General features: G+C 44.6%; 1 protein-coding gene across 4 annotated transcripts in view; it reads left to right on the top strand.

Moving 5' to 3' along the window:
- SORT1 (sortilin 1) overlaps positions 1 to 20,061 on the top strand; it is a 66,655-nt gene extending 46,594 nt beyond the window's left edge. For 2 of the 4 annotated variants that reach the window (XM_069573666.1, XM_069573665.1), the window contains exons 11-21: positions 669 to 775; positions 4,234 to 4,336; positions 4,678 to 4,846; positions 5,436 to 5,626; positions 8,551 to 8,740; positions 12,761 to 12,877; positions 13,447 to 13,555; positions 14,351 to 14,449; positions 14,988 to 15,094; positions 15,353 to 15,476; positions 15,701 to 20,061. In XM_069573666.1, the coding sequence (XP_069429767.1) occupies positions 669 to 775; positions 4,234 to 4,336; positions 4,678 to 4,846; positions 5,436 to 5,626; positions 8,551 to 8,740; positions 12,761 to 12,877; positions 13,447 to 13,555; positions 14,351 to 14,449; positions 14,988 to 15,094; positions 15,353 to 15,476; positions 15,701 to 15,715 (1,331 nt within the window). In that variant the 3' untranslated portion in view covers positions 15,716 to 20,061. The remainder of the gene's footprint in view (positions 1 to 668; positions 776 to 4,233; positions 4,337 to 4,677; positions 4,847 to 5,435; positions 5,627 to 8,550; positions 8,741 to 12,760; positions 12,878 to 13,446; positions 13,556 to 14,350; positions 14,450 to 14,987; positions 15,095 to 15,352; positions 15,477 to 15,700) is intronic. The other 2 variants (XM_069573668.1, XM_069573667.1) reach the window with 1 other exon arrangement.
- The last annotated feature ends 530 nt before the right edge of the window (positions 20,062 to 20,591 follow it).

The raw sequence follows: 20,591 nt of genomic DNA, 5'->3' as shown, positions 1-20,591 counted from the left end.
CAGATATATTCCCAAAGCCTTACAGCAATTTTCATATAGTGGATAGGCAATAAAACATTTATTGGGTAAATAAATTTACTTTATTAGCTTTCTTTTTAAAATTTTCCTTAAGAAAACTCAAAGCATTTCTTTTAATTTAAATGTGCAACAGTTTATGTATCATTAGCAATAGAGAATAGGGAAGACACATGAAGAAAAAAAAATGTGTAAGAGAAATAGGATATGGCGTGGTAAAGAGACAAAAGCTAGGAATTATTCATTGAGACTTAATGCAGATACATTCAAATCCTGAGATTTCCTAAAATAAGCCTGGTATCATGGCCTTAGTCCACATTAGAGTGCCTTCCCATTGCAGATTTTCCTCCAGGGCAAGCAAGCAAGGAAGAATAGAATTGTGCTGATAAGGAGATAAATGGTATCTTTTTTCAAGAGTATCAGTCTAGATGATTTCTGGAATCAGTAGAATCCCTGTTCAGGTGGGAAGCCTCTTTCAAGTATCATACTCACCAGTATTGACCCATTTCACAGGATGTCAACATCTTGTGGGACTCCAGGGTTCTATTGGTATTACATGATCTCTGTTAGAAAGTTATACAATGATAAACTGAACTGATTAGGGTGCTTCCTAATCAATATATCCAGATTAATGACATCCTTTTCCTATTCAGATAACTCTATCCAGACTATGATCACTTTTGATCAAGGAGGAAGGTGGAAGCACCTGAGGAAGCCTGAGAACAGTGAATGCGATGCTACTGCAAAGAACAAGAATGAGGTTTGTCTTACTCCTTCTGCCACATGCATTTGGAGCAAAGCAGCCGTTCTGCTCTGCTCTCATTAGTGCCGGGCTTTTGAATAATGAGGCTTGTTGAGGGTCCACAGCTAACAGTGGAAAATTGGGAAATGAGAGGTTGAAATTAACTAGGATGTAAGAAATTTGAACTGTGAAGAAAGACTAAAATATTACGCTTTATTTGTCTTTAAAGAAAACCAAAACTGAAGGCTAACAATTTCAGTCAGTTTAGTTCGGGTGTTCAGTCATGTCCGACTCTTTGCGACCCCATGGACTGCAGCATACCAGGCTCCCCTGTCCATCAACAACTCCCAGAGCTTACTCAGACTCATGTCTATCAAGTTGGTGATGTCATCCAACCATTTCAACCTTTGTTGTCCCCTTCTCCTCTTGCCTTCAATCTTTCCCAACATCAGGGTCTTTTCCAGTGAGTCAGTTCTTTGCATCAGGTGGCTAAATTATTGGAGTTTGAACTTCAGCATCAGTCCTTCCAATGACTATTCAGGACTGATTTCCTTTAGGATTGACTGGTTGGATCTCCTTGCAGTCCAAGGGACTCTCAAGAGTCTTCTCCAACACTACAGTTCAGAAGCACCAGTTCTTTGGCACTAAGCTTTCTTTACAATCCAGCTCTCACATCCATAACCAGATCCATACATGACTACTAGAAAAACCATAGCTTTGACTAGACAGACCTTTGTTAGCAAAATAATGTCTCTGCTTTTTAATATGCTGTCCAGGTTGGTCATAGCTTTTCTTCCAAGGAGCAAGCGTCTTTATGATTGCAGTCACCATCTACAGTGATTTTAGAGCCCCCAAAAATAAAGTCTCTCACCGTTTCCATTGTTTCCCCATCTATTTGCCATGAAGTGATGGGACTGGATGCCATGATCTTAGTTTTCTGAATGTCGAGTTTTAAGCCAGCTTTTTCACTCCTTTCTTTCACCTTCATCAAGAGGCTCTTTAGTTTTTCTTCCCTTTCTGCTGTAAAGGTGGTGTCATCTGCATATCTGAGGTTATTGATAGTTCTCCCAGCAATCTGGATTTCAGCTTGTGTTTCATCCAGCCCAGCATTTTGCATGATGTACTCTGCATTTAAGTTAAATAAGCAGGGTGACAATATACAGTTTTGACATACTCCTTTCCTGGTTTGGAACCAGTCTGTTGTTCCATGTCCAGTTCTAACTGTTGCCTCTTGACCTGCAATTTGTGCTAACAGTTTGTGTTATACTAAATTGCTGAATGAACACAGAGTGGTCAGATGGGCCAGTGATTAGTTAGGAGTCATGATGGCAGCTATGAGACTTCAGCAACTCTACAGAAAGCCATTGACCAGCCATTCATGAGCAGTGCAAAGCTGTATTGGCCAGAAACAAATGGAGGAGAACTTGGCCTCTCTTCCCATCCACCAGCGCTCCACATGGCCTGTGGATGTAGGTGGTGACCTGGTCTAACATGTGGATTCAAGAGCTGAGCCCTCTGAGGAAAGGCCACAAACTAGAGATTCAAAGGCATTGCTGCAGGAGATCCAGGTTCCATGAGTGACAGGTCTTGACAGGAAAGAAAAAAAGCAAGCTTTGTGTCTGATTCTTTTAGAGAATTTGAGAGGAGCTTAGCAGAACCCTGGGAGTTTCCTTTAAAAGTGACAGCATTGGTAATTCCAGGCTCTCTTCTGAGTACCTACCTACAGCTGGTATGTACTCTGCTGTCCTGACTGGGCTTTCTGTTTTAAGAGACTCAACCAGTGGGAGATAAATGTACCCACACCATTCCCATCACACTCTCTCCCTTGTGTTTCTTCATGACTATTGTGGAGTCTCTCCCCTCCTGCTCCCCTTCCCACCCCTCCACCCTAGCCTTGCCCTGCTCCTGCCCTTCCCACCTCAGGCACAGGCACAGGCGCAGTGGCCTCCTTACTTACCTTGCCACCCTCATGCTGCTGTGCCTCTCTCTGCCTAGCACTCTTTGTGGCTCTCTTTTGCCCATGATCTGGTGAATGGAGGTCCTCTCCTCCCCTGGCAGGTTCTCTTCTGCCTTTTCATTGTTGTTGCCCATTTCACTGTCGTTGTCACCGACCCACCCCTTGTAACTCTGCTGCTCCCTGAACACCCTGCATGTGCCTCTAGCCCATGTTATTCCTGGGGAGGGCGTCCCTGTCTCCCCTCCCCCCAGTTCATTAGGGTTAGTGGAAATCCTGACCGTCCTTCAGTTCAGTTCAGTTACTCAGTCATGTCCAACTCTTTATGACCTCATGGACTGCAGCACCCCAGGCCTCCCTGTCCATTACCAACTCCCAGAGTTTACCCAAACTCATGTCCATTGAGTTGGTGATGCCATCCAACCATCTCATCATCTGTCGTCCCTTTCTCCTCCTGCCCTCAATCTTTCCCAGCATCAGGGTCTTTTCAAATGAGCCAGTTCTTCTCATCAGGTGGCCAAAGTATTGGAGTTTCAGTTTCAACATCAGTCCTTCAGTGAACACTCAGGACTGATCTCCTTTAGGATGGACTGGTTAGTTAGAACTAATCATTGCTCTTCATTTCATCAGCAGTTTACATGAAGCTTTTTTTACTTCAATAAAATTGCACATGGCATAAAATTAACATTTTAACCAATTTGAACCTCTTTGTTTACTTGTTTATTTTTTGTAATTTTCTTGGCAACACCCTGTGGCATGTGGGACCTTAGTTCCCTGACCAGGGATCAAACCCTTACTCCCTGCATTGGAAGGTAGGGTCTTAACCACTGGACCACCGGAGAGGTCTCCCGAACCTCTTTTAAAGCATCTTTTAAAGGATTGCCATCCTGCTTTATAACTCAACTAATTTCTAAGAAATGTTTCTTAAAGACAGGACTGGGTCTTATTTCAAATCACCACATCTTGTTCAGTATCTGAAATACGGCAGGCAGTCATCAAGTTGGGAAGCCTCTCATTTTCTTTAGAGAAATGTCTTGTCAAGTCCTTTGCCCATTTTTAATGTGGGTTATTTGTTTTTTTTGTTGTTATTGAATTATAGGCTCAGTGGGATATTCTTGCTTCTTAAATGCATAATGCATTTAATAATAATTTAACAATCACATTTATAGAGAAAGAAAGTAGAGTGGTGTCAGGGTCTGGGAATACCAGGGTCTGGGAAAGGGGGAATAGGCGGTTATGGTTTAATGGACACAGAAGTTTCAGTTTTGCAAGACGTGGAAGTCTCAGAGATGGATTATGGTGATGGCTGCACAACAGTGTGAATGTCCTTAACGCTACTGAACTGCACCCTTTAAGATGTAAATTTTATGGTATGTTATTTTAACCACAATTTTAAAAAGAAGAGTATCCCACTGAAGTCTGGGTTATTAAGTTAAAAAGCCTTATTATTAGAAGACTCTGTGAGATGAATAAAAAAATTTACACCTTTGGTTTTAATGTACGCTTTGGTTTCTTTCCACAGTGCAGCCTTCATATCCATGCTTCCTATAGCATCTCTCAGAAACTAAACGTTCCAATGGCCCCACTGTCAGAGCCTAATGCTGTTGGCATAGTCATTGCCCATGGTAAGCAGCCCTCCCTCACCTCTGTGGGAAGAACTAGTTGAGCACATTGAAGCTCAGTCATAGCATTGAACCCTGTAAGAAAACCACCATCCGTGGCTTTTACCACCCTTTGCAGAATTTCTTGCAAGATAAACCCAAGAATTTCTTGGGTTTTTCATGGACTCCTATCAGAGAGCAGCAGCATGACCTCTTCCTTTACCAAACTGTTGTGGCCTATTTTTTTTCTTCCAAGAGGCCTGATGGGAAATAATCTGAATAAACTCATTCAGAATTCTTGTGACAGTGAATCCTCTCTGTTTCACTGCTGATGTGTGCTGATGAGATGGTGGGCTGTGTTGTAGGTAGCGTGGGAGATGCCATCTCCGTGATGGTCCCAGATGTGTACATCTCAGATGACGGGGGTTACTCCTGGATGAAGATGCTGGAAGGACCCCACTATTACACCATCCTGGATTCTGGAGGCATCATCGTAGCCATTGAGCACAGCAGCCATCCGATCAATGTGATTAAGTATGCATGAGCTCAGCTCCACCCACACTGTCTGCCCAGAGGGCTACCCCAGGATGTTTTTCAGTTTGTGGGGAAGTTCTGGACCCTGATTCAGATTTAGGCATTCTGCAGAGCTGCAGGGGAGGTGCTTGAAGGGGTTGCATTAAGAGCAACTCAAATTAAATGGCTTTGTGTTTTTCCTGACTCTGCTAGCTAACATTTTTAATCACTTAAAAAAAAAATGTTCTTCTTTCTTCCCACAAGAATATTATGGATGCATTGAAGCACTCTGGATGGGAAATGACTCCTTAAGTACAAGTTCTTATTGTATAATTTCTGTTTATTGATTCAGAAGCCCATTCTTATATGGGTCACTATTCTTTCTTGCCCTTGGAAGAATTTTTATAAATGCGTTTTCTTCCATACTGTTTGAGTGAATCCCGTTTCCTTGTGAACTGCAGGCATTAGAAATTAATATAGTTGTCAGTCGGTAAGCCGTCACCTAAATATGAGAGTTCTCTGATTTGGGATGGAAACAGCTGGAGCAGTTTCCTGATACTCCGGTAAACGCTGGTCCTTTGTCACGGTCTCCCTCTAACTGTGGTTTCAGGTTCTCCACAGACGAGGGCCAGTGCTGGCAAACCTACACGTTTACCAGGGAGCCTATCTACTTTACGGGCCTGGCTTCAGAGCCTGGAGCCAGGTCCATGAACATCAGCATCTGGGGCTTCACAGAGTCCTTCCTGGCTCGCCAGTGGGTCTCCTACACCGTCGACTTTAAAGACATCCTCGAAAGGAACTGTGAGTGTCTTCTTTGACCTTTTCTATCAGAAACTTGTAAACCCATTTTCCTAAATAACCCATCTAGTTCAGTTTCTTCTAACTGGAATAAGAAAATCATGTATATGAAAGAGGATTTAAGGATGCTCCACGTAGGTGAGCAGGCAGTGAAATGGTACCAGAAAAGCACTTCCCTGTTTGGATTAGCACTGTCCAAGAGAAATATCATGAGAGCAACGTATATAATTTAAATTATTCTGTCCGCTAGCTACATTATACAAGTAAGAGGCAAAATTCATTTTAATAATATAGTTATTTCAGTATGTCTAAAATATTATCATTTTAACATGTAAAACAATATTTTATAATTATTAGTGAAATACTTTACACTCTTTTTTTAAAGATTTTTTAAAAAAATATTGGAGTATAGTTGATTTATAATGTTGTATTAGTTTCACTATACAACATAGTGAGTCAGTTATACATATATGGATACCCACTCGATTTTAGACTCTTCCTATGTAAGCTGAGTACTGAGTAGAGTTCCCTGTGTGCTACAGTAGGCCCTTATTAGTTACCTATTTTATATATAGGTAGTGTATATATGTCAATCCCAGTCTCCCAATTCATCACTCTCCCCAGTTTCTCCCTGTAACCATAAGTTTCTTTTCTATTCTGTGGATATTTCTATTTGTAAATAAGTTCATTGTACCTCTTTTTAGATTCCACATATAAGTGATATCATAAGATGTTGACCTTTGTCTGACTTACTTCACTCAGTATGGCAATCTCTAGGCCCATCCATGTCACTGCAGATGGCATCCTTTCATTCTTTTTTGTGGCTGAGTAATACTTCATAGTTTATGTGCACCACATCTTCCATTTACGTGTGATGTGCCATATCATACAGACACACTGCGGACAGCACAGTACATACGTACCACAGCATCTATCGATTCCTCTGTTGACGCTTTTATTTTTGTCTTGGCTCTTATAAATGGTGCTGCAGTATGAACTGCAGTGTGCCCCTGTGAGCATAGGGGTGCCTGTATCCTTTTAGATTATGGTTTTCTCTGGTTATATGCCCAGGAATGAAATTGCAGAATCACATGTAGTTCCATTTGTAGTCTTCTAAGGAACCTCCATTCCATTCTCCATAGTGGCTACACCAATTTACATTCCCACCAACAGTGTAGGAGGGTTTTCTTTTCTCAACACCCTCTCCAGTATTTATTGTTTGTAGATTTTTTTTGATGATGGCCATTCTGGCTGGTGTGAAGTGATACCTCGTTGTAGTTTTGATTCTCTGATAATTAATGATGTTGAGCATCTTTTCATGTGCTTTTTGGCCATCTGTTATATTCTTTTTCTTCTGAGTCCTCTAAATCTGATGCATATTTTACACTCACCCTTACTGTAAATCTCCATTCACACCAGCCGCATGTGGATATCTAGAAGAGTTTAGTTTTGCACTTTAGATCTCTGTAGCATTTTCTGAAAGTTCTTTTCTGCTTGTAAGGATAATGCATGTTTATGTTTGTCTAAAATTATTTCATAAGACTTCAGGGTTTTTCGCTGCTGGTTACAGCAGAACTATAAAGAGGAAACTTTAGAGGAAAATGTGTTACATCTAATTGATTATGTCATTTATTAAAATGTTGAAGTAAGGAAGTTTTCATGCAAAGAGTTTGGCTTGAATGTCAGTCACAACTGAGACTCTAGACTGGCTCCTGAGCAGGCAAGAAGCCCACACTGACCATTTCTGAATGCTGTGACTTCAAACTGGAAGACATGTTAAAGACCCAGAAAATGGCTTCAGAGAAGGAGTTAAAAAGTTCATTTTGCGGTATTCCTAAAGAATCACAAGCAAACCCAGACCCCCAGTACTAAAGATGCTGACACTGTATTGAAAATAAGAAGGATAAAAGAAAAACTGGACAAAAAGTGACCACCTGTGACCCGTGATTGCTTGGCATAATATGAAAGAAGATATAAAGTTTCAAGATACTTGGGTTAAATTTTGGTCCTGACTTTTTTAGACTGTGTTAGGGGCCCATTTCCTTAGCATGTTAATTTAGTGACTCCTGCAGGAAGTAGAAGCACTTGGTTTGGACCTTTTCTACAAGATGTTTTAATGATTTAAAACCAGAGAGTCATTATAATCTAAATTCGTTAAATAGACTGTAAAAGAGCTGGCTTATGAGTTTTCCCCTCTGCAGATGCAGGCAGCTTCTAGTTATCCCTGAAGTTTAACATCATTAAAAGATTGGTTAAGCACTGCTCTTTAACAGGCTGGGTGCTAGTCTTCATATCCCAAAGGATAAAAGCCTAATCCACAGTCTTTAGGCCACAGCCTTTGAGTCATTTTTCCAGGAGTGGATGATATGACACACTGAGCCAGGTTGACTGTCATCAGCAGTCTTCATTTGAAAGCCAGTCAACAAGAGTTAAAAGACTAGAGAATGTTTGTGCTTGCTTCATCAGCACAAATACTAGAAAGAGAATGTTTCCCCTTCCTTTCAAAGCATACTCACCCATAGTACAACTAAACCCTTACTTTTGGTTAATTGGCGTCTTGCCCTAAAGGCAAACATCTGGTTGCTTATCTCTGACAGCTCCTGACCGAGAGCACAAGTGTACAAGACTTAAAGACAGCAGCCTCTCAGTCTGGAAGTAACTTTAGAGGTTCTCCATCCACCTTCCTGCTGCACAAGGTTTTTCCTAAAACTCAAATGGGCTATGAACCGCAAAGACTCCTCCCTTGGCTTGAGGAAAGGCCAATCGCTAGTAGGCTCCCACTAATGCAACTTTCTTTTGCAGTTCCAAAGTGAAACAATAGGTTAAGTCAGACATCTGTACTTTTCCTCTCCTTTCTTTCTGTTGCCTGGCAGCTGTCTCACATGGGTGGATTCAGTAGTTTCCTGAAGAGCCTATCTTTCTTTTAGGTGAAGAGAAGGACTATACCATCTGGCTGGCTCACTCTACAGACCCTGGAGATTATGGAGATGGCTGCATTTTAGGCTATAAAGAACAATACCTCCGGCTACGCAAGTCATCTGTCTGTCAGAATGGTCGAAACTATGTTGTGACCAAGCAGCCGTCCGTCTGTCCCTGCTCCCTGGAGGACTTCCTCTGGTATCCGCACCCCTCAGATCCCTGTCAGCCACTTCCTGTGCTGGAGGAGGCAAAAGACAGTTGAAAATTATTTCAGTCCTTTTTTTCCCTTTTTTCCTCAAGAGTGGAAAACTGTTGCTTCTTCTTTCCTCAAGGAAATTGAAGCACAGAGGAAGGGAAGCAGAATTGTTAGTAATTGGACAAATAACATTATTGTATCAGACCATTAATCATTGTGCAGGACCAGCAACAACCCCTGAAATCCTAACTTACCTGTGTGAGGGAGGAGAGGAGTGTAGAATGAGGATGAGAGTAAGAAGGTAGAGAGAGAAGGCGATAGGACAGAAGCACCAAGCGAAGAGGGCAGGAGCTGAGAGCTTAGAGGAAACTGGGCTTTAGCAAACAGCCTGATTGCCTGGGTTCAGCAGGTAGGGCTAGCTTTGGGGTTGTCTGCAGGACTGAAGGCAGAGAGAGTGTGGCTCTGTCCTGAGAGAGGAGATGACATCAGAATGTTTGGTCTCTATATCCCATCAAGGCTCAGGAGCCATCATGGTGGACCCCTAGAGTTCAGAACCATCCAGGCTTAAGGATTAGTTTCGTGGCTGGCACAGGATTAGTTGATTGTACAGGGGCAAGGGAGTCCCTTGGTAGCCTAGCTTAGGGCAAATAAGAGGAACTACTTCACATCACAGGTAATAATCTTATGGAACGTGTTAGCTGCAGAAGATGCTGTCAGGGAGGTAGAAGTGGATTTGGAAAAGAAGACAAGAAGATAGCAGTCCTATGCTCCTACAGTGTATTCCCCCGAACTGTAGGTGACAGGAGTATGGGACTGAACAAAACCCAGTCTGACCCAGTGTGTTTCCTCCTGTGGTGTTCACATCTGTATGTGGAATGGCCAGGGGTCCTCCCTTCTCTATTTCTACAAGGGAAAATGGCACTCAGGTCACTTGGATATTATAATAGGGCTGGAGTTTGTGGATACTGTCAGACTCTGAAGGGCTCTCTCACCCTTAATGGCACACAGGCTGACTCTCAGTCACCTGAACTACTTCTGTTTTCCAAACTTCCTCTGCGGCTTCAGAGCTCCATGCCACTGTGTATGCTGCTACTCCTGCCTGGAAGGTCTTTACACATTTGCTGCTTGACCCCCCAAGCCTGGTGAATTCCTCCTTGGCCTTTAATGCTTTAGCTCAGATGTTGCCTCCTAAAGCCTTCCCCAGTTTTTCCTCATCTAGGCTCCCACTGCACTCTCTGTGTTTTTACAGCACTCACTATATTTTAATTCTTAGGTACAGATTAGATTCCACCATTAAAATCTAGACTCCCTGAGCACATATTGTATTTGATAATCACATAGTCATAATGACAGCAGCTCACGTTTTTAAACGTTGCCTCTGTGCCAGGCACTGTTCTAAGCAACTTACACTTCTCAGCAGCCGCTTGAGATAGGTGCTGTGGTTATTTACATTTCACAAAGGGAGAAACAAAGGTACAGCGGGTCATGACTAACTTGCTGTCATGTGACAGAGCTGGGATGTGAACCCGGCAGTTAGTTCTACCCCAGAGCCTGAACACACACCCCACGTGCCTGAGGAATGTATACTTTGTGAGTGGGGAGGGTGTGGTCCCTGGAATTTTGGATTGAACACACAAATTTTTTGCCAGAAATTTCTCCTTGCTATTTGAGGCATGATGTCTTCTCTTGTTCTTCCTACCCACTCCCTTCAGTATTTGTCAGAAAACCTTGAAGTCCAAGCAGCATCTATATATTTACCAAATATTCCTTGAATATTTGTTATGCACAGGGTAGTGCAAAAGTGAGAACAGACATTTTACTATAGACTCTTCTGGTAAGAGTCACATGATTATGTTTGAAAAGAGAAAGTGGTAAGTACCTTATGGATTTAGAGAAGGGAGAGATTCTTCCATCCAGACCTAAAAGGAGTTGGATCAGAGAGGCTTTGTAGAGGTGGTGGCATCTGAGCTGAGCCCCGATGAGCTGTAAGATTTGATCTGTGCATCTGGAAAGAAGCAGATCACTAAAGCCAGTGGACTGATGTGAGCCTAGGCCCCCAACAGCACGCTCAGGAAGGTTGTGCTGGGGCTTCCCTGATGGCTCAGTGGAGAAGAATCCACCTACCAATGCAGGAGGCATGGGTTCAATCCCTGGTCTGGGAAGATCCCTTATGCCCCAGAGCAGCTAAGCCTGTGCACCACAATTGCCGAGCCCACATGCTGCAGCCACTAAAGCCCTTGGCGCCTAGAGCCAAGCTCCACGAGAGAAGCCGCCGCAGTGAGGAGCCGTACGTTACAACAGACAGGAGCCCCTGTTTGCCGCGACTAGACAAAGCCCACCTGCCGCAACAAAGATCCGGGGCAGCCCAAAATAAATAAATAATTTTCAAAAAGAAAGAGTATGCCGGAAGATAGGCTGTGAGGGGAAGCCGTGGCTGTCACAGGAAAGAAATGAGGGCGTCCAGACGGGGGTGCTCAGGAAGATAGCGCCCTGGACAAACGTAAAGAAATGACAGGAGAGGCCAGCACAAAGGAGGAAACATGATACATTTTGAACATTTTTGTTTCTTTTAGGTTCTGTCAACAGATTTATGTGGCAGTGTTCAGCAAGTATTTGGAAATGTAGGATTAGAGCTCAAGAGAGGTAGAACCTGGAAGTTTTATTAATTTTTTAAAATTTTTATTTCTTTGTATTTTTGGCTGAGCTGGGTCTTAGTTGCTGTGCACAGGCTCTCTCCAGTTGTGGCGAGCAGGGGCTACTCTCCATTACAGTCTGCGGGCTTCTCACTGAGGTGGCTTCTGTTGTTGCAGAGCACAGGCTCAGTAGTTGTGGCTCCCATGCTTAGTGGGTCCAAGGCATGTGGACTCTTCCCAGACAGGGATCAAACCATGTCCCCTGCGTTGGCAGGTGAGTTCCTCTCCACTGCACCACCAGGGAAGTCCAAACCTGGAAGTTTAGTTGCAGCCAGTAGTTAAGCTCACGAAGGGAGAGCAGATACAGAGTAAGAGAACGAATAATAGAATCTTGGACAACGTCTGCACCTGCGTGTTAGGAAGAGAGCAGAGCCAACAGTGGCCAGAGAAACAGATGAGTGCAGCTCTTGGGTGCAGCGGGTGTGGCACAGCGGCGTGCCAGCGGGCCCAGAGTGGACAAGACAGAGAAGCCCCCAAGGCTGGGTGACTGGTGGGCCTGCGGGGGCACAGACATTCATTTTCAAGGCTGCAGCGGGGGGTTCAAGCCAAGATGCCGAGAATAAAAAGTAAATGAGTAAAACAGAACAAGTAGAAGAGAAAGTTGGCCAATAAGGGAGAGAGGGTGGTGAAGGAAGAGGACAGGTGCAGGCTAAGGAGAAGTGGCAGGGTGAGGGGACTGGCGGCCCCTCCACGCTGTCCATGCAGCAAGCTCCCACCTAGGGGCACGAGGTGCCAAGGCCCTGCATGTCCTTTCTTTGGGGAAAGCAGAGCACTATGGAGAGATGGGATGGGATGGAGGGCAGGGATGGGCGTTCACATTGGCGTCAGGCACCATCTAAGAAGCTGAGAGGGACACAGATGTGGGGAAGGCAGGAAAGGTTTGATATACACTCTCATGGGTATGACATAATGAGTTATTTGGAGATGGAAGAACTGCTAAGTGTCCATGCGTTTAGGTCTGTGGCTGACGCACTGTTTCTCTGTGTCTTAGTTGCGTGTATCCCCACCCCCTATAGACTGCACGCTTTCCCTTCCCTGAACGTGAGCTGTCTATGTGGAACCTCCTAGCTACTGAGTCCTCAGTCCACCAGGCCCAATCTATAAGCCATTCCCCCACCCCCCCTCCGCCCCCGCACCTCCTGCCAATTAAGCCCTGTCTGTGTGATTTTGTTCCTAAAGAGACCTCTTTATATGTCACAGACTTCCTTAGCTGCTTTCTGGCAACCCACGCCTGGAATATTAACCATCCTCTGCCCCACATAAAACCTTCACTGCTATTTGCCTCCTTTCAGCAACTTCGAAAGATACATTTTTTGCTGGTTCTTACAGTGATTTTGGCTACTTCCGTCCAGAAAATGACTCCAAATGTGTGGAACAGCCAGAACTGAAGGGCCACGACCTCGAGTTTTGTTTGTATGGAAGAGAAGAGCACCTGACGACAAGCGGGTGAGGCGGCTTCTCCTCCCGTGTCGGGCCTGCGTTTCCCCTGTGCAGGGAGAAATTGCCCTCCACGCACTTCCGAGTACTTGAGAGAGTAGAAAATCACTGTCCGGTAGAGCCTCCTGTGATGGGGTAAATGCTCTGTGACCTGCTGTGGCCCCTAGCCCTCTGTGGCTGTTGACACTGGAGTGAGGAACTGAAGTAATTTTGATTAATTTAAAAGTAAATAGTCACCATAGCAGAGAGTGCCATTCTAGAGGAGCCTGACTGCCGACTCCCCTGATGACTCTCCCCTCCCCTGTATCTATACTGCATACTGACGGGCTTTCCCTGGCAGTCTCATAGGGCAGAAAGTCGGCATGTCATGCAGCATGGCAAGGGATGTGTGGTCTGTCCAAGGACCGAAACTACACAGCATATCCCCCCAACACCCCTGTGGATCTCCCCCAAGCCCTGAAAGACGGTGTAAGGACCAGAAGTTTTTCTGCAGCTTTTCAAATCTTGTTTTCAGGAAGTGAGCAAGAATCCAGAAGTGCATCCTTGTATTCTGTCAACACCTTTTCTCTGCCCCTCAGGTACCGGAAAATCCCAGGAGACAAATGCCAGGGTGGCGTGAATCCAGTTCGAGAAGTGAAAGACTTGAAAAAGAAATGCACAAGCAACTTTTTGAGTCCAGAAAAGCAGGTGTGTTAAAGTAGATCTAGTGTAGATACAAGTGGGGTTTCGAGTTCCGCCAGGAAGGTCAAAGTTGCAGTGTGTCGAGAACTTTATCACCTAATACAAGTGGCCAGACCACTTATGGCAGGTTTCCCGTTGCACAGGAAACTGTTAGGATGGAAGGATGGTCACTTAAGCCAACAATAAGCTCATCTACTGTAAACTTTTTTGGGGGAGGGAAAATGGTGCTCAGTATTTATCCAAGTCTTAGAAGCTTAGGGTTGAGAAAAATTCTGAGGCTCAGAGTCACTTAGAAAAAAGACTCAACAAGTCCTGCCATCAAGGGCTGGGGTTTTGCACATGTGGAAGGGAAGGGCATGAGGCCCTAATTAGTGGGGATCTCTCTGCCGAGTCTGTCAGGTATGTTCATAAGGAAAACCTGCACCGCGGTAATAAGTGGCTGGTTTTGATTTAGAAGCAAGTTTGGGGCTGATTCCAGATCTGTAGCACTGAGCTGTCTGGCCAGGATATGGGGATCTGGTAAGAGGAACCCTCGTGATAAAGAAGCACTGGCCCAGCAGTGTGACTGGGAACAGAAGACTGTGGACCCCAGGTTCCTAATCTGGAAATCGAGAGATGGGCAGTCTGCAGTCCCTCCTGTCTAACCTTCTCAGGACTGAGGGCCTGACGGGGTGGAAGAAGGCAGGGGGAGAAGAGTGTGTGGGTGTGTGTACTTGTTGGGGGCAAGCTCCTGCTTCTCTGCATCACTGCCCTGCACTCCTGGTGGCTGTCCTCAGAGTGTTTGTGTGTGTGATTGCACAGGACTCCCGCCCACAGGGACACAGCTTGTCCCAGAATCCAGCTCCGCCTCCTCTGGGATACACTGAAAACACACACTCCCTATCTCCCACCCAGAAGCAGGTAGGTCACACTCAAACAACAATATGACAAAGCTTATTTATAACAACATACGAAAATTTAAAAGACGAATCTTGGTATCATGGGAGGGCCTGCCTGACAAAGCATTGGCACAGCTCCTCCCCAGGTGATGGCCCTATGCTAGATTCATTCACCCACTTACTGTCACGGTCTCCTTCTCTGCTTCACCCTTAAAAGCGCCAAGACTTAGAATCAGTGGTCATGGCGAACAGCCACAATTATATTTGATCTAGGTAATTACCATAGCTTCCAGTGTAACTTCGACATTAAAGCCCCGGAGTTTGCACTATTCTGACAGCTTCAAGGCAGCTCAAGTTTCAGTTACCCTCTGCCAGCTGTGGTATTCTCCTGGTAGCACTGAGATGGTCATCTTGAGGGGTTTGGGAACATTTCATCATTAGGTGCCTAGAGACTGCAGATCGTTGAACAGAGAAATGAGAAATTGAGCAGCCTGTTTGAATTCAGTCCTGGAATATGCACACCCAAAATTGATTGTGTGTTTGTGTTTTAATTTATCAAGAATTCCAAGTCAAATTCTGTTCCAATTATCCTGGCCACTGTGGGATTGATGCTGGTCACAGTCATAGCAGGAGTGCTCATTGTGAAGAAATACGTCTGTGGTGGAAGGTAAGGAACCAGAATCAGTCACACCCACAAGTCAGCCAAGGGCAGAGCCTACTGCTGGCGAAAACTGACTGGTTGAAGTGACGTTACTGAAACATCAGACTCAAATCTTTCCTTCCATTTTTCATATGCTAACTATAGGCTGTGCTTCTTGTATGTGTGACTCATTCCATGAGTGTGTAAAACTTGGAAAGTCCACAGCCCTATAAGAAATGCATTCTTCCTCACCACCTGAGGGTTGACAGCAGTTTCCACCCCCAGGTTCCTGGTGCATCGATACTCAGTGCTCCAGCAGCACGCAGAGGCTAATGGTGTGGATGGTGTGGATGCTTTGGATACGGCCTCCCACACTCACAAAAGCGGTTATCATGATGACTCAGATGAGGTGAGACTGTTTCTTCTTGAGGGGTGGTGCAGAAGTTTTTAAAAGAGCGATTCTTTTTTTACTTATGACCAAGGTATGTTTGAAGCAACAGAGGGTTTAAGCTGGAAGCAGCAACTTAATGACTAAGACTTGGCCAACCCAGAAGCTACCTAATGGCTTTCAAAATAAGGATTAGGGATTTTTTTTTGGTCTGTAAATAATATGGCCCATGTCTTTTTTTTCAGGACCTTCTGGAATAGCTCCTCTAAAGAGCTGGGACTGAGTATGAATGATGGATCCGCAGTACCTCCTACACTCCCTGTGGCTCCGACTTAGGGAAATAAATTTCCCATTGCGAAGGACCCAGCTCTGTTTCTGCTGCTTCCATCAAAGCCAAAAGGACCTACACTAAAGAAATAGTGGGGTGGGGACCCGAAACACTCTTGCCAGTTGGCTCGAAGAAGAGAGGGGAAATTTTTAATTCTTTAACTTTACAAGTTCTGTGTTTTTGCAAGGTATGGGCCCTTTTTGGTTTTGGTTTTTAAGGGAAATGAAATGGAATTGAAGGGAACTTTTCACTAACCCCACAGTCGCATGTTTTGTGTGGCGCCTACCCCAGGGCACCGGCCAGCTTTGTCATCAACTCTCGTGAAGCCCTCGGTGCCATCCCTGGGCTGTGCCGTCCCTGGACAGTGCCAGCACCATGAAGCAGCTGCAGAGATGAGCAGAGAGGCTGCGATGACTGGCACAGCCTGGGCAGCCTCTCTCCCTCTGGGGCCAGCCCCACTCCAAGAATAGTGCGCACCAGCTCCTCACACAGTTCACTGCTTTTTGTTATTTCTTTCAGGAGCGGTAGGCCACAGTGATTTTTCTTTTCCCCTGTTTAATTAGGCAATACCCTTGTTAATTGCCCTTTGGCAACTAACTTACACGTGCTTCCAAGACACTAAATCAGGAAAACTTAAGGGGCAATATTTTTAACTTGGGGCAGGAAGAAGGGAACAGCAGAGAACTGACTAGATTTAGCACCTATTAAAGGAGAAATTCTTGCTTCTTCCAAGATCTTTCAAGCCATGCCTTATGTGTGTGCCAGTGGGCTTGCTCAAGGATGGGGCTCAAAGCTGGGTACCCAGGCTGAGCAGCCTCTTCACTGGAGCGGCTGGTGGCATGCACGGCACAGCCTCTGAGGACGACTCATCCGTGAAGCATTAGAGTGGCTGCTTATTCGCTTCCTCTTAGGTCGCTGCTCTACATGGAGCCGTGACTAGACATGTGTTCAGATTCAGGCTTTAAAAAAAAGTTCAGTTTTGTTACCAAGTTCTCCTCCTTACCCCTCCACTTCCCCAGCTTTTCCAAGTAGTCTGTTGGCTTGAAACTTTGAGCCAAACCAACTGAAAAACACACTTCTAGTGCAGATTGATGTTTTGTGTGATACATTAAGTTCATATCTTAAATTTAATAAAATGTTCCCTTTGACATTTTTTTTTTTAATGACATAAATTAGAAAATGTAGCAAGGTGGATTTCTGGGTGGCCAGACAGTGATGGAAAGCTGTCATCATTTAGCACAGCTTGACTGTTCGCTGTACTCGAACATAGCAGTACGTTTTCAGTCTTCGCACACCTACTGTGCTGGTCACAGTTTCTCCCAATAATTATGACTGGGGACATTCTTTGGTAACTGCCATTTTGCTGCTAGTTCATTTTATGGCTAGAAAGTCAGGAAAAAGTAAATGTGCCAAATGAACTTTTGTCAGAATGTGTGAGCAGATGGGTGAATTGTCTTCTCACCAGAATGGATCAACAGCTGTAGGGAAAGCAGGGGAGGGAGTGGATGGAGAATTTTGGAGAAACTGAAGCTGCAGTAAGATTAACGGAAGTCAGGGAGCTCTAAAGGCAGTTTTTGTGAAGACAGTTCATATTTGTTAGAGCCAGAGAGCACTAGTTTTTTAGGAAAATCTCATTCCTTTTGTAAGGTTTTTAAATTGAAAGTAATTCCAAAGATACACCAGCTCACAAATGACTGAAAAGTCTCAGCTTTCATCCCATTCACCCTCACCTCCTGCCCCATGTGAATTTGACGCCCAGAGAAGACCTACTTAGACCACGCACTCTTCTCCCCACACACACCCATCGAAGTAGATGTGCCGACTAATTCTCTTGATTAGTTTCACATGTAAGAGAGTTAATACTCTTCTCTAACCGTGTAAGACTCGGGACAGTGATATCTGGGGTTCCTGTAGAACTTGGTAGTTTTCATGGCACTTTTTCACTTGCATTGTGTCATTTGAACCTCACAGCATTCTTGTGAGATTAAAAAAAACAACAACACAGGGTTTGTAATCCCCATTAGAGATGGAGCTGAGGTACAAAAATGGAGTAAAGGTGTCCAGGTCCCTGTGAGTCATGAGTGGTGATGGTGATTGTCTTCGGATCTCATGCACTTTGATGGATGCTCTTGCTGCCAGGTGGGAGCAGGCTGCTTTCTTAGAAACGTCTTGCAGTTCTTCAGGGCACAGGTCAGTGGCCTTTCTTTCAGAGCATCATGGAGAGCTCTTTTGCCACCTTAGTAAACAGGAAATTTTTCATGGCTGAAAGCAAAAGTAACGGTAATCTTGAGTTGTGTTTAGAAATCACCCCTTACCTCATTGAGGGTCACGGTGGTTCAAGAGTGTGGGAATGGAGTCTCCACTGATGAGTTACCCTCTCCGTTTCCCTGTCCCCCACCCATGACTGGCTGGAGAGCTTAGTCGGTTTGAGGACTGCTAGCAAGCCTGGCTGGCCAGCCTTCCTCATCTCACAAGTGTATGTCCCTGGCCCAAGATGAAAACAGCCTAATAGATCCATGATAGCTCCTAAGAAAAAAATATTTCTGATTTGTCCTACTGATGTCAGGTTGGAGCATTATCTCTGAAAATAAAGTGTAGTGTCAGGCTTAATAGCAAAAGGGATTGTTTCAGTAGTAGAAGTTAGCGTCATCATAAGGTAGGTTGGACATAGCAGACTGTCCAGAGTGATCTGAGCTCTGAAATCCAGGTGGTGAACTCATCATCTTTCATGCTCTGTGGACAGGTGTCTTGGACTTAAGAGGGCTTTTGGTTTTCAGTGAGACCTGAGACCAGGGATGCATACACCTAAGCTGATCATCGAATGGGAACGCCACTTAGAAGAGTGAAAGTGTTTGGAGGACTGTGGCAGTTCTAGGCTGGGCTCAGGAGATTTAATAGATTAGCTGTAACTAAAGCTTTAGAATTTGTCATCTGCCTCTGAATAGGCTTTCCAGGGTGTCTGTCTCATTCTTAGGTTTACCTCTGGGCCTCTGCATGCCGAAGCTGGCCTTTCATCCCTGGCAGATCAGTAATGTGCTGGCCACCACTGGCTCCGTCTACCACAGCTGGTTCTCCCGTGGCCTTCACCATGGGACAAGGATAGAGGGGTGCAGGGCTGTCCACATCCACCCCACGTGGCAGGCAGTTTTTGTTTTCTAAGCAAATGATTGCAGTAGAGAGTTTCTTGTTTCCTCTTAGGAGAGCTTTAAAGAGCTCTGCTTCTGTATGCAGTGGCTTGGAGCTCATCCTGCTCACTGTTGGTACCGCCCCCTTGTCCCACATTAACCTGGATACTTGGAACTGCTAAAATAGGAAGAGCTTCTGCTTTTCAACTTTGCTACTACCTTCCCTCAAGCAGATAGATAAACATGGACTTACATGTCTCTCAAACAAAAACCAAAGTTTAAGATTTCCACATGATAGTGATAGGGAGGCCAGACTGTTCTATCTGCCACCAGTTTGCCCAGCTCAGGTTGCACCAGGGACACCATCCTGCCCCAGGAGGGCTGAGGCCTCACCCTCATGGAGGATGATTGAAATAGCAGGAATATGTTGATTTCTTGGTTACTTTGCATTATAACAAATAAGAATCAGAACTCTAATTAGAAATTGTCTTCAACAACTTACTGTGTGCATTTTTTTTCACACCGGTACATTCTTAAGCATCCTTGTTTATATAGAATAACATAAACTAATCTGTACCTTTCTATATATATGTGTGTGTGTGTACATATATACATGTATAAACTGTATAGTGTACATGTTAATGATATGCCCAAATCCTTAATGCAGTTCTCATCCTCCGCATGCCCTCAGTTTGTGGTCACGTGACTTGAGCGTTCCTGATGATTCTGCCCACCTCCTGTGTTTGGACGTCTAGAGAGGAGGGTAGGGTTTTGATGGTACCTTCCTCATCCTCGTGCACAGATATGCTCAGGGTCCCCATGTGTGCCTGGTATCCATCCCTCTCTTGTTTCCTGTTCCCTGTCTGAGCATGTGGTCCCTCTTGGTTCTGTACCTTCTCTGCCTCCTCCCCAAGCTGTCAGGTAGCCTTCTTACTCAAATCTAAAGCAGTATTAAGATCATTACTGCATGTGCACTAAAAACCCAAGTTTTCTGTTCCCTTGGGACAGAAAATTGCATGTGAGGTGGAATAATCAAGTTTCAATGACCTATGTCAGTTGCACAACAAAGCCAGACCCCAGAATAAGGTTCCACAAAATGGAAATAAAACTCAAATTTCTTTAGCACTGTGTAAATAAATCTGGATGTGTTTAACTTTGTACTGGTAATTTTCTGTATATTTGCAATATTTGGGTTAGAAATAAAACAGACTGGACTTTATTACCTGACCTACTACAATGACTAAGCTACAGTTTGTTAATATGAAAGTTTCTCCACTTTCCTAGCTTCAAAAATCGAACCCCAGCAATCAGAGAACATCGACTAATGAGTCAGGACTATGCGTCTGTAAGTCCTACATGAAGAGTATTAGGTAATTTATGGGAAAAACTACTCACTTTTTTCTTCTTCATGCTCTCAAAGATCTAGCCCCCACCATGGGTGTTTGTAAGACCAGATTTCTTTTTCTTCCTCCCCAGAAGTATAGCTGACCCACCCTGGTACAGCTGCTCAGCTTTGATTGCTACGTTCTTCCTTCTGGACGCAGCTGCCTGTCACTCCTCTCTTGAATTACATGATCCTTTAACAGGTTCCACGGGCAACAACACTGAGGTGTTTACCTTCAGCACTTGCCCGCTTGCCCCTCTCACATTTCTCCTGCTACTCTTACTCATAGTCCTTCCTAA

Source organism: Ovis canadensis, chromosome 1 (assembly GCF_042477335.2).
Source record: "Ovis canadensis isolate MfBH-ARS-UI-01 breed Bighorn chromosome 1, ARS-UI_OviCan_v2, whole genome shotgun sequence".
NCBI lineage: Eukaryota > Metazoa > Chordata > Mammalia > Artiodactyla > Bovidae > Ovis > Ovis canadensis.
Note: the sequence above shows the minus strand (reverse complement) of the source record. Positions and strands in the feature narration are given on the sequence as shown.